The sequence below is a fragment of the Oncorhynchus tshawytscha genome, linkage group LG08 (genome assembly GCF_018296145.1).
Source record: "Oncorhynchus tshawytscha isolate Ot180627B linkage group LG08, Otsh_v2.0, whole genome shotgun sequence".
Classification (NCBI taxonomy): domain Eukaryota; kingdom Metazoa; phylum Chordata; class Actinopteri; order Salmoniformes; family Salmonidae; genus Oncorhynchus; species Oncorhynchus tshawytscha.
In genome coordinates, this window is record NC_056436.1 from 30777224 (window position 1) to 30791215 (window position 13992).

A 13992-nucleotide genomic window follows, 5' to 3' on the forward strand; every position below is an offset into this window, starting at 1 on the left:
TGTCTAACTCAAGGCTGTATTCCGTATGTATGTTGTATTTTAGAGATCGCTATTCATCCTCTTTTTTTTCTCAGATCACCAAGGTTTTGACATTTATGAATGTAAAGCGATGTTGTGTTTTCTTGGGCATATGCAATGCAGACAGGACTAAACCAATATGTTTGTAACTTTAAAGTGATATTATCTCATAGGGTATTAACTTTGGGGATAGTCTTGATTTGAGATGGTCTCATATCTTATCACGTGTTGACTTCTCAGTCAGATTGGGCACCGACTGTACTGTAAGCCTTGGAGAGTGTGTACAGTTTCTATGTATGTTCTGTGTTAACTGAGGTATCATCTGCTGTCTTTCCTCCCAGTCTGAGGTCACCTCCCCTGCAGACAGTGAGGACCGGACCCCCGGGCGGCTCCAAGCCATCTGGCCCCCGCCCAAGCCCAAGGATGAGGAGGAGAAGGTGGGGCTCAGGTACACCGAGGCAGGTAAGGACCTGTGCCATCCTGGAGCTTTCCACTTACTCTACACCTCTTCTGTAATATCATACAATCTCTTATTGAGAAACACCTGTATGCTGTTATCTGCCTTAGCTACGTTTCACAAGATAAGATAATCTACTGATCATGAGTGCCTCCACCCTGTTTTATCCAGGGCAGGTGCTCTCCTTACTTAACCTGACTGGTTAATCTAATTGAGAGGTGATACAAACAAGTAGTGCAGCCCTGCTGGTGTCTGTACAGCCAGCTAAGCCCAGTTACAGGGTGTAAGAAAACCCTTTAAATCCTTTTAAAGCAGGAACTCACTGTAACCTTTCCTCCACGGTAATGCTGCTTGCTGTATGTTTAGATGACTGCTCTCTCTCTCTCTCTCTCTCTCTCTCTCTCTCTCTCTCTCTCTCTCTCTCTCTCACACACACTGTCTCTCTCTCACACTCTCTCTATGTCTCTCTCTCTGTCTCTCTCTCTCGCTGAAGATGAATACTCACACAAATAGGGTAAAGGCACACATGACTCTAAATAGGCTGATCCAACTACGTTACAGGGAGATGCTCATTTCTCTTAATGTCTTAGATGCAGAGACATTGTGCAGCCTAGAACCTGCTGTACTGTAGCAGAGACATTATGTGGCAGGTATTTCAGGCCATCTCACTGCTCATGGAGTTTGGAAGGCTGAGCAAAGGTCCAAGCTGATAGGTAGCTAGATAAAAACAACAAAGAGCATGTTTATGTGTGTGTGCACATCCATTTACTGTAGACACACACCCATGCTGTTCCACACAGCACACACACCATTTACCATGAGCTGTAAGCCTACCATTAACTCTTGTGCTTTTACTCTATCAGAATACTAGCCTTGAAACTGCATAATTATTGGTTTGTTCTCACAAATTGCTTGAATACTTTAACCACCAGACATTATACTGTAATATCCCCTTTACAGCAGATTGTTTAGCTCTAATAGCTTTACCGCTGAGGTATCTAACGTGTTCATACTTTCAGAAGCTATTTATATGGTTCACTGCAGAATTAGCTGACAAAAAAACATATTTTTATGTGGTTGTCGAATGTCGAAGACATTCTTATTCTCACATACTCTGGCCATATATACGTGATATTACTGTAGTTTACTGTGAGATGATGAGGCAAAGTAAATAAAGCAGTCTTTGAAAATGTAGTATCCTTTACAGTAACAGAAAGGACATTGAAAACAGATTGGTTTAGTTTCCTAAATAAGCTCTTTTAATGGCATACAGTGCATTCAGAAAGTATTCAGACCCCTTGACTTGTTCCACATTTTGTTAAGTTACAGCCTTATTCTAAAATATATTAAATCGTTTTTTCCTCTCATCAATCTACACACGATACCCCATAATGACAAAGCAAAAACAGGTTTGTAGAATTATTTTCAAATCTATTAAAACTAAAAAACTGAAATATCACATTTACATAAGTATTCAGACCCTTTACTCAGTACTTTGTTGAAGCACCTTTGGCAGTGATTACAGCCTTGAGTCTTCTTGGGTATGACGCTACAAGCTTGGTACACCTGTATTTGGGGACTTTCTCCCATTCTTCTCTGCAGATCCTCTCAAGCTCTGTCAGGTTAGATGGGGAGCGTCACTGCACAGCTATTGTCAGGTCTCTCCAGAGATGTTCAATTGGGTTCAAATCCGGGCTCTGGCTGTTCCACTCAAGGACATTCAGAGACTTGTCCCGAAGCCACTCCTGCGTTGTCTTGGCTGTGTGCTTAGTGTCATTGTCCTATTGGAAGGTGAACCTTTCCTTCAGTCTGAGGTCCTGAGCACTCACATTGTCATGTGTTCTAGCTATAGTAAGTGGATGTCTTTTTTCCCTTCCAGAGCACCAGGCTGCCCTCTTGCAGCTGAAGAGAGAATGCAAAGAGGAGTTGGAGAAATTACATGTAAGTTATCCTCTTTGTTTTAAACAGTTCACTACATATCATTCTTACTGATTTCAGTGCTGGGGTTTGTTTCAACCAAATGCAGTTGCCTCACCATGTCCTACTGTCCGCATGTAATAACAAAGTAACTAATACTTAATGAACCCAGGACACTGCAGTTTTCTTCAGTGACACTAGATGTCACCAATCAGCCACAGAAGCAAAGCCAACTTTTGTCTTTAGTGACTGGACTTTCCAGGCTTGATGTCTGAGAATGTCTCAATGGCCCAAAGTGTGGTTACACACCTCTCTTCACCACCATAGGAAATGGACAGCCTTGCATTTCTATCTAAATATATTATTGGCCTTAAATGGGTCTGGTGTCTCCTTTGACTCATTCAAATGGTCATTTCAACCAAAGCATCTCATGAATTGGCTCACACTTTTGTGGCATAGCACTGTTGTCAGGCACAAGGTTTTATATTGACAGCACAACAATGATATAAATGTGTTTGAATGATAGTCCTCAAATACAGTAGGACTCATCCTGTCTTAAATGTGACATCCCAGTCACATTTGATATGAGGTCATCATTGAGAGAGGAAGCTGTGATGTCATGATGTGTTCCAGATGTGAAGCTCCTGGCAGTTCCTCATATGACATAAGATCACAGTTTACAACATGGATGCACCCAAAGATCTCATTTACTGACCTGTCTCTTTCCAACGGGAAATGTCTCCATTATTTCTTGTAAGATCTAGTATATAGTTCACCCTCTAAACTCAGCAGATTCTGCTCTGTTGCTGAAGCACCATAATGCATTGTTTGTTCAAATGAGCCACCAGTGCCAAGGTGATGCAATTGAAAGCAGTATTTGAAATAGTTTCTCACAGGTCTCAGAGGAGTAGTCACATTTATTTGTTATGTTTCCTCTGTGTTCCAAGAACAGCCTGAGATGAGTAAGAGGGTCATAGAGCAGATTGTTAACCATATTTATGGAACAATTTCTCTGAACAACAACCTTACCTGAGCAAATTGTCTCTGGAAAGTGTGTCTGAAAATGACTATTATTAAAGCAGTGCTGATTCAGCAGTTATAGATGACATCCTCTGCGTGTAGAGGTCTTCCTCTGCATGTTATCCTGCCATCTATCTCTAATCCCTTGCATCAAGCCATCGTATTGACACTCATAAACATGTAGTTAAACCATGAGAAAGGATAGGAACGTGCCTAATTCATTTTCCTTGCTGACCCCCATGCTAACAAGAAACATGTGTCGGATACATTGCAAAATGGTTTCCTTTTCACTTTTCCTCAAGTTTGGCTGGATTATGTTGATGTTTGAAACATCCAATAAACATCCAGCTTATTAGCTCTTCATTATGTTGTCAGTTTTTGTACTTTTCTGTTGGGGATGAAAGATTGGAATGAAAATGAGTGGGCATGATGTTATAAATCACTTAATTTAATTAAATGAAGGTAACGATGGCCATTTTCCCTCACATGCTCTCATTGAGTCACCCAGGGGTCTTTGTGGAGCCCAACATTATGTGATTCTGTTTCATATGGCTGAGTGGGATGTTTCTGATTTATCTCTGTGCTCCTGCTCCACACAGACGGACTTTGAGCTCCAAATCTTCCAGGTGCGTGGGGAGCATGCTGTGTCAGTGTCCCGGCTGGAGGGAGTCATCAGCAAGCTGCATACAGACCGTTACCAGGCCTTTAGCCAGGGTCTTGAGAGGGGCAAGCTCCGTGAGACCTGTGTGTCCACTGAGGACGACCTGCCCCCCAAAACTTTCCGTAACGTCTGCATCCAGACAGACAGGGAGACCTTCCTCAGGACCCCCGAGGGTGAGGCCAGCCGGTCTGGTCTCAGCCCCAGCCAGAACGTGCCTAAGAAACTCAACCTGGACTCCATCAACCTGAGTCTGCATGGAGGACTGCCTGGCCCACCTCCTCCTCCTCTTCCTCCTCCTCCCCCTCCTCCTCCGCTCCCTGGCCAAATAGGACTGCTTCCACCTCCTCCTCCCCCGTTACCTGGCAACATGGGGCCACCGCCTCCACCCCCCCTCCCAGGTTTTGGTCCCCCACCTCCCCCTCCCCTTGGGTTACCTGGAGCTGGCCCTCCTCCTCCTCCCCCTCCTCCTGGGTGCGGCCCACCTCCTCCTCCTGGGGGAGGATTTGGGTTTGGGTTCGGCCAGGTAGCAGAGAAGGCCCCAAGGAAGCCTGCGTTGGAACCGGCCACTCCCATGAAGCCTCTATACTGGACCAGGATACAGATCCAGGACAATAAGTACCTACTTCTTCTATAGCCCATTCACAAGATTTATTATATCCCTCTCCCTCTCCTCTCTATGGCACTTCCATCAGGTACACAGACACTCTAATACAGTAAAACATCAGGCTGGATTGACCGCCCCTACACTAGTACCCTGGATGAGGACAGGAGCCCAAGTGAGATGTTTCAGCACATTTCCAGTGGCTGTGGTTTGTACTGCTGGATGCCAGGCTCCCAGCTTTATGGCCTTGTATTGCTATGGCTGGATTGGTAGAGGAAGTTGACTTGTGGTTCACACTCTCTGGTCCTAATGGGGGAGGGTTGAGTGGGCCACAGCGGTTACATGCCTGCTATAAAGTTTACAGTTGAACAGCATTAAACAGGACTATTAACTGTAACACGTTTCTGGATAGACATTATGAGGGTAAATACAGTACACTTTCGAAAAGGCCAGGTCAATGAACAAATGTCAAAATACACACAATTTCGCTGCATATACAGAGCAGGCTTCATGAGGAAGCTGTAATAGGGAAGACATAGTTAACTGTGCTTTACAGGGATTACATGTCAATACATGCATGGTCCAGTCAATTATAAATGCTGTCTGCTGTGGAAGGCTTTGTAGATGTAGATGACTTTACGTAGATGTATTTTCCCAACATTTTTCAACATTGATTCTCTGCAGTTTGCTGGAGTCAGTCAGAGCCCATTACGTGGAGTTATTTGAATGGGTCCCTGTGAAGGCAGTATGAAATTAAAGGGAAGATTTTTGGGAGTATCATTATGTTCTTGGATAAAGCCTCTTGGCTGTCCCAGACAGATACTTTCCCCACCGCTGTGGGTAGCCAATAGCAAATTGGGCCCAAATGGACACACTCGACTCTAATTGAGTCTCTGTCTATGTGTTTGATTGCTGTGGTATTTCAGCTATGACCAGCTGGCCAACATTTTCAAATCAATTGTATTTGTCACATGCGCCAAATACAACAGGTGAAAGTATTACAGTGATTACTTACAAGTCCGTAACCAACAATGCAGTTTTAAGAAAAATACCCCCCCCCCCTAAAAAAGAAATAAAAGTAACAAATAATTAAAGAGCAGCAGTAAATAACAATAGCAAGGCTAAATACAGGGGGTTCCGGTACAGAGTCAATGTGCGGGGGCACCGGTTAGTCGAGGTAATATGTATGTAATAGGTAGAGTTATTAAAGTGACTATGCATAGTGTAGATAATAACAGAAAGTAGCAGCAGCGTGAAAGGGGGGGGGACAATGCAAATAGTCTGGGTAGCCATTTGATTAGATGTTCAGGAGTCTTATGGCTTGTGGGTAGAAGGTGTTTAGAAGCCTCTTGGACCTAGACTTGGCACTCCGGTACCACTTGCCGTGCGGTAGCAGTGAGAATAGTCTATGACTAGGGTGGCTGGAGTCTTTAACAATTGACACCGCCTGGTATAGAGGTCCTGGATGGCAGGAAGCTTGGCCCCGGTGATGTACTGGGCCGTACGCACTACCCTCTGTAGTGCTTTGCGGTCAGAGGCTGAGCAGTTGCCATACTAGGCAGTGATGCAACCCGTCGGGATGCTCTCGATGGTGCAGCTGTAGAACCTCTTGAGGATCAGAGGACCCATTTTTTATCTGTTTGTTGAGTTTCCTTTGTCTCCACCGTGGTAAAAATGTCTCCTTTCTGAACGAGTCAGCCCCGGCCGGCCAACCCCTGACCTCATGACTTGACAGTAGAGAGAAACTCATGAACACAAACACAGATAAGGCATATCCAGGTTGTATCTCATCCGGCCGTGATTGGGAGTCCAATAGGGCGGCGCACAATTGGCCCAGCGTCGTCCGGGTTAGGCCGGGGTAGGCCATCATTGTAAATAATATTTTTTTCTTATCTGACTTAAATAAAGGTTAAATAAAATATATATATTTTTAATATCTACAGTCCATACAGTATGGATACAGTACATCTACAGAGGCAGTAGGCCTATTACATTTTACAAAGGGATCCCTTATAGAAAGTTGCTAAATCATGCAACATTACATATTACTATCAGTAGATAAACTCTAATTGAAAGGTTAACATGACCTGTGTTATACGTACAGTAAGTCTGCCTCACATAGGTGGGTCCTGATGAACCTCTCTCAGTGAACCTGTTGCCTGTGAGGCTGTCTGACCTTGCCTATATACAGACTGAGTTATGGTGGACTTCATCTTCCCCTCCCTGTGTTATCAGAGACGGCCGGATCACTTATCAAACAGAGCCTGAGGCTGCCACACTGTCTAACCCAGGGGATAGTTCTCTTCTATGATTTAAAAGAGGAATGGAAAGTAAAGGTGGCAGAGCAAGGCTGAACTCTGGGAGGCTTCTGTACAAAGAGAGACATCATCAGACTCCTTCTCTGTTTGCTTTCAGCGTTACCCAGCAACAGAGGAAACAGAATACATCCTGTCTTCCTTGTAGTTTATTTGAAATGCTCCTTTAGTGCTGGAACCTCACATCTCAAACCCAGTGACACTTGAATCATACGATTTTCAGAAGCCTCAGTCATAAATTTGACTTTTTATTAAAAAGCGGAAATTGAAGTCGGTTTTCTTTGCATTCTGCAAATTCTCACTCCAGAAAACTTCTGCCATGAATCAAAATATGGAAGTAAACACTGCACAGCCCAAGTAAACATCAAATAAACAGCTTCACACATTGTTTATCTCTGGCACAGGACAATTTGTACTGAGAAGTCCCCTAGCTATTCCACTTTTCCCAAGAAGTAAAATCAAATCAAATGTAATTGTATTAGTCACATGCAACCTTACAGTGAAATGCTTACTTACGAGGCTCTAACCAACAATGCAGTTTAAAAAAATACGGATAAGAATAAGAAATATAAGTATCAAGTAATTAAAGAGCAGCAGTAAAATAAAAGACTATATACAGGGGGGTACCGGTACAGAGTCAATGTGCATGGGCACCGGTGAGTTTTTAGGTTAATATGTACATGTAGGTAGAGTTATTAAAGTGACTATGCATAGATGATAACAACAGAGAGAAGCAGCGGTGTAAAAGGGGGGGGCAATGCAAATAGTCTGGGTAGCCATTTAATTAGATGTTCAGGAGTCTAATGGCTTGGGGGTAGAAGCCTCTTGTACCTAGATTTGGTACCACTTGCCCTGCGGTAGCAGAGAGAACAGTCTCTGACTAGGGTGGCTGGAGTCTTTGGAATTTGTTTGTGCCTTCCTCTGACACCGCCTGGTATAGAGGTCCTGGATGGCAGGAAGCTGGGCCCCAGTCATGTACTGTGCCATTCGCACTACCCACTGTAGTGCCTTGCGGTCGGAGGCAGAGCAGTTGCCATACCAGGCAGTGATGCAACCAGTCAGGATGCTCTCGATGGTGCAGTTGTAGAACCTTTTGAGGATCAGAGGACCCATGCCAAATCGTTTCAGTCTCCTGAGGGGGAATATGTTTTGTTGTGGCCTCTTCACGACTGTCATGGTGTGCTTGGACCTTGTTAGTTTGTTGGTGATGTGGACACCGAGGAACTTGAAACTCTCAAACTGCTCCACTGCAGCCCCGTTGATGAGAATGGGGGCGTGCTCGATCCTATTTTTCCTGTCGACCACAATCATCTCCTTTGTCTTGATCACGTTGAGGGAGAGTTTGTTGTCCTGGCACCGCACGGCCAGGTCTCTGACCTCCTTCCTATAGGCTGTCTCGTCGTTGTCGGTGATCAGGCCTACCCCTGTTGTGTCATCGGCAAACGTAATGATGGTGTTGGAGTCGTGCCTGGCTGTGCAGTCATGAGCGAACAGGGAGTAGAGGAGGGGATGGAGCACGCACCCCTGAGGGGCCACTGTGTTGAGGATCAGTGTGGCGGATGTGTTGCTACCTACCCTTACCACCTGGGGGCGGCCCGTCAGAAAGTCCAGGATCCAGTTGCAGAGGGAGGTGTTTAGTCCTATGGTCCTTAGCTTAGTGTTGAGCTTTGAGGGCACTATGGTGTTGAATGCTGAGCTGTAGTCAATGAATAGCATTCTCACATAGGTGTTCCTTTTGTCCAGGTGGGAAAGGGCAGTGTGGAGTGCAATAGAGATTGCATCATCTGTGGATCTGTTGGGGCAATAGGCAAATTGGAGTGGGTCTAGGGTTTCTGGGATAATGGTGTTGATGTGAGCCATGACCAGCCTTTCAAAGCTCTTCATGGCTACAGACGTGAGTGCTATGGGTTGGTAGTCATTTAGGCAGGTTACCTTAGTGTTCTTGGGCACAGGCACTATGGTGGTCTGCTTAAAACATGTTGATATTACAGACTCGGACAGGGAGAGGTTGAAAATGTCAGTGAAGACACTTGCCAGTTGGTCAGCGCATGCTCGCAGTTCACGTCCTGGTAATCCGTCTGGCCCTGCGGCCTTGTGAATGTTGACCTGTTTAGAGATCTTACTCACATCGGCTGCGAAGAGCGTGATCACACGCTGGAACAGCTGGTGCTCTCATGCATGTTTCAATGTTATTTGCCTCGAAGCGAGCATAGAAGTAGTTTAGCTCATTTGGTAGGCTGTGTCACTGGGCAGCTCTCAGCTGTGCTTCCCTTTGTAGTCTGTAATGGTTTGCAACCATGCCACATCCGACAAGCATCAGACCCGGTGTAGTACGATTCGATCCTAGTCCTGTATTGACGCTTTTCCTGTTTGATGGTTCGTCGGAGGGCATAGCGGAATTTCTTATTAGCTTCCAGGTTAGAGTCCCGCTCCTTGAAAACGGCAGCTCTAGCCTTTAGCTCTGTGTGGGTGTTGCCTGTAATCCATGGCTTCTGGTTGGGGTATGTACGTATGGTCACTGTGGGGACGACGTCATCGATGCACTTATTGATGAAGCCAATGACTGATGTGATGTACTCCTCAATGCCATCGGAGGAATCCCGGAACATGTTCCAGTCTGTGCTTGCAAAACAGTCCTGTAACTTTAGCATCTGCTTCATCTGACCGCTTTTTTATTGATCTAGTCACTGGTGCTTCCTGCTTTAATTTTTGCTTGTAAGCAGGAATCAGGAGTATAGAATTATGGTCAGATTTGCCAAATGGAGGGCGAGGGAGAGCTTTGTATGCGCCTCTATGTGTGGAGTAAAGGTTGTCCAAAGTTTTTTTCCCTCTGGATGCACATTTAACATACTGATAGAAATTTAGGAAAATGGATTTTATTTTCCCTGCATTAATGTCCCTGGCTACTTGGAGCTTCGTCCTTTGGGTGAGCGTTTTCTTGTTTGCTTATGCCGGAATACAGCTCATTCAATCCTGTCTTAGTGCCAGCCTCAGTCTTTATGTATGTAAACAGCTACGAAAAATACAGATGAAAACTCTCTTAGATAGTGTGGTCTCCATTTTATGATGAGATACTCTTCCTCAGGCGAGCAATAGCTCAAGACTTCCTTAGATATTGTGTATCAGCTGTTATTTACAAAAATACATAGTCCGCCGCCCCTTGTCTTACCAGACGACGCTGTTCTATCCTGCCGCTACAGCGTATAACCAGCCAGATGTATGTTGGTAGTGTCATCGTTCAGTCACGACTCTGTGAAGCATAAGATATTACCGTTTTGAATGTCCCGTAGGTAATTTAATCTTCCACATAAGTCATTGATTTTATTATCCAAAGATTGCACGTTTGCTAGCAGAATGGAATGAAGTGGTGGTTTATTCAATCACCTATGAATTCTCAGAAGGCACTCCGCGCTCCCGCCCCTTTTCTCTGCCTCCTTATTATGCAAATCACGGGGATCTGGGCCTATTCCTGAGAAAGCAGTAAATAATTTGCGTCAGGCTCGTCACACTCGTTAAAGGAAAAAAAATATTCTGCCAGTCCGTGGTGAGAAATCGCAGTCCTGATGTTCAGAAGTTCTTTTCGGTCATAAGAGACAGTAGTGGCAACATTATGTACAAAATAAGTTTTAAAAATAAGTTACAAACAACGCAAATAAACAAACAAAATAACACAATCGGTTGGGGGCACGTAAAATGTCAGTCTTCCTTTCCGGCGCCATGTCACTCCCGTAACAGTCCCCATAACAGTCTCCTGACATCACAGTAACATTGTTATTGAAAAGGGTTTTATGTTGAACTGTGGTGCTCCTCAACGTATGGAAGTGTATCTCTCCCCCAGACCCAGACTAACAGTCTGTCTCTTGTTTCCAGTAATAATACACTGTGGGGTTCACTGGAGGAGCCAGATATCATAGACACCAAGGAGTTTGAGGACCTGTTCTCCAAGGCCACTCTGCAGCCGAAGAAGAAGCCCCTTTCAGACAGCTATGAGAAGAAGGCCAAGACTAAGAAGGTTAGTTGAAATCTCATCCATTCTTTTCCCTCCCCCGTGCTACTGTTATTATATTGTCTTGGCTCGTGCTGTTTTTCCTCTCTTAGGAGGAGAATCTCAAGTGTCTTGGGTTTGGAAGGTGATGAGGGCTACTAGACTTTCCATGCAGGGACCCATACACTGTAGCTTTAAAGCTGTCACCAGAAACGATGACACACTCCATTTGACATGGCACGTCGTATTTCTCAGAACTGTCATTTCCATTACACAAGGGCCCTAGTGGTACATTTGAATGAAGATTTCCTTTACTATAGTTTCGTCGTCAGTATTAGGAGTTATTGAGATTAGGTAGTTAGGAAGAAAATATTGACATATACATTTTTTGAGGACGTTATTACTATGTTACTCCAGTAAGAGCATCTGCTGAATGAATACAATGGTGTCAGCAGATTATACCTTATTCTCCAACCCTAGACCACTTACCTCTGGAACATTCCATTAGGAGCTCTGCTGAGTTAGCCCAAGTAGAGCCACATAAACAAGTATCCTAGCATTCTTTGGAGTCTAATCTAGGAACAACACAAAGTTTGCCAGGAGTAAATCGCTCCCCTCTCTTTTCTCGTCTTCCTCCCGACTGTCCAATTCATGGTGATTGGTGTAGGAAGCTCTTGTGTGACATCAAACTAGGCTATCAGGTGGCAGTGAGTTCAGTTTTCCTCTCCTCTCCCTGGCCCTGTGTATAGAAACACAGCTGGGTAGGATCCACCTTTAGCTGCTGCTTACACTTCACAATCAGCTGTAGACTAAACTGTCCTACTCCTAGATTTGGAATATTCTTTTGATTGTCCTTTTGACTAAGTTTAATAGACATTTTCTTACGAAACCTGGTAATAGTTATTGGTTGAGAGAAATCATGAAAAAAAATTGGTCCTGTTCAGACTGGATGTCGATTTTTGGCATGGACCAAATCTAAAACAATCATAGACATCTACAGTGGGGCAAAAAAGTATTTAGTCAGCCACCAAAGACTGAATCTGCAATAGGTAAGCAGCTTGGTTTGAAGAAATCAACTGTGGGAGCAATTATTAGGAAATGGAAGACATACAAGACCACTGATAATCTCCCTCGATCTGGGGCTCCACGCAAGATCTCACCCCGTGGGGACAAAATGATCACAAGAACGGTGAGCAAAAATCCCAGAACCACACGGGGAGACCTAGTGAATGACCTGCAGAGAGATGGGAACAAAGTAACAAAGCCTACCATCAGTAACACACTACGCCGCCAGGGACTCAAATCCTGCAATGCCAGACGTATCCCCCTGCTTAAGCCAGTACATGTCCAGGCCCCTCTGAAGTTTGCTAGAGAGCATTTGGATGATCCAGAAGAAGATTGGGAGAATGTCATATGGTCAGATGAAACCAAAATATAACTTTTTGGTAAAAACTCAACTCGTCGTGTTTGGAGGACAAAGAATGCTGAGTTGCATCCAAAGAACACCATACCTACTGTGAAGCATGGGGGGTGGAAACATCATGCTTTGGGGCTGTTTTTCTGCAAAGGGACCAGGACGACTGATCCATGTAAAGGAAAGAATGAATGGGGCCATGTATCGTGAGATTTTGAGTGAAAACCTCCTTCCATCAGCAAGGGCATTGAAGATGAAACGTGGCTGGGTCTTTCAGCATGACAATGATCCCAAACACACCGCCTGGGCAACGAAGGAGTGGCTTCATAAGAATCATTTCAAGGTCCTGGAGTGGCCTAGCCAGTCTCCAGATCTCAACCCCATAGAAAATCTTTGGAGGGATTTGAAAGTCCGTGTTGGCCAGCAACATCCCCAAAACATCACTGCTCTAGAGGAGATCTGCATGGAGGAATGGGCCAAAATACCAGCAACAGTGTGTGAAAACCTTGTGAAGACTTACAGAAAACGTTTGACCTCTGTCATTGCCAACAAAGGGTATATAACAAAGTATTGAGATAAACTTTCGTTATTGACCAAATACTTATTTTCCACCATAATTTGCAAATAAATTCATTAAAAATCCTACAATGTGATTTTCTAGATTTTTTTTCTCATTTTGTCTGTCATAGTTGAAGGGTACCTATGATGAAAATTACAGGCCTCTCTCATCTTTTTATATGGGAGAACTTGCACAATTGGTGGCTGACTAAATACTTTTTTGCCCCACTGTATGTTTCACACATTTGGACAGCACAGTAAAGTACAATACAGCACAGTAGAGCACAGCAGAGTACAGAATATTACAGTACAGTACACAGTACACTAAATAAAAGCAGTGTAGATGTCACGCCCTGACCATAGAGAGCCTTTTTATTCTCTATTTTGGTTAGGTCGGGTTGTGACTAGGGTGGGTAATCTAGGTTGTTTTATTTCTATGTTGGCCTGGTATGGTTCCCAAATAGAGGCAGCTGTTTATCGTTGTCTCTGATTGGGGATCACATTTAGGCAGCCATTTTCCCACTGTGTTTTGTGGGATCTTGTTTTTGTGTTGTTGCCTGTGAGCACTCCAGAATGTGACATTTCGTTTGTTCTTTAATGTTTTTGTGCGTTTCATTGAATAAACATGTGGAACCCATATCGCGCTGCGCTTTGGTCCGAGTATGCTTTACGACGATCGTGACAGTAGAGGTCAGTACAATACTATATAGTAGAGCACAGTACAGCACAGTACAGCACATTAGAGCACAGTACAGTGGAGCACAGTACAGCACTGTACAGTACAGTACAATACAATAGAGTACAGTTAAGAAAAGTAAACAATAGTGTACCAGTGCTGTAGTACTCGAGTCCAGGACTTTCATGACTTGTGACTCGACCTGGACTTTACCATTGGTGACTCGGACTCACCTTCTCGTGACTTGTATTTGCACTTGGACTGGATAGGCTACTATGATAAGCAGAATATTTGCAGCACTGGGTGCGCAGAGCAGCGAGGGTTCTGTTCTCTAGCAGTGGGTAGAACGTGCCACACCTGGCACACACAG

General features: G+C 44.4%; 1 protein-coding gene across 4 annotated transcripts in view; it reads left to right on the forward strand.

Moving 5' to 3' along the window:
* Positions 1–13992, forward strand: part of LOC112256658 (formin) — a 106625-nt gene that overhangs the window by 20444 nt on the left and 72189 nt on the right. For all 4 annotated transcript variants that reach the window (XR_006083883.1, XM_024430059.2, XM_024430060.2 and 1 more), the window contains 4 exons: positions 360–480; positions 2355–2416; positions 4012–4688; positions 10860–11001. Coding sequence is in view for 3 of the 4 variants with exons in the window: in XM_024430059.2 (XP_024285827.1) it covers positions 360–480; positions 2355–2416; positions 4012–4688; positions 10860–11001 (1002 nt within the window). In the remaining variant the exon portion in view is untranslated. The remainder of the gene's footprint in view (positions 1–359; positions 481–2354; positions 2417–4011; positions 4689–10859; positions 11002–13992) is intronic.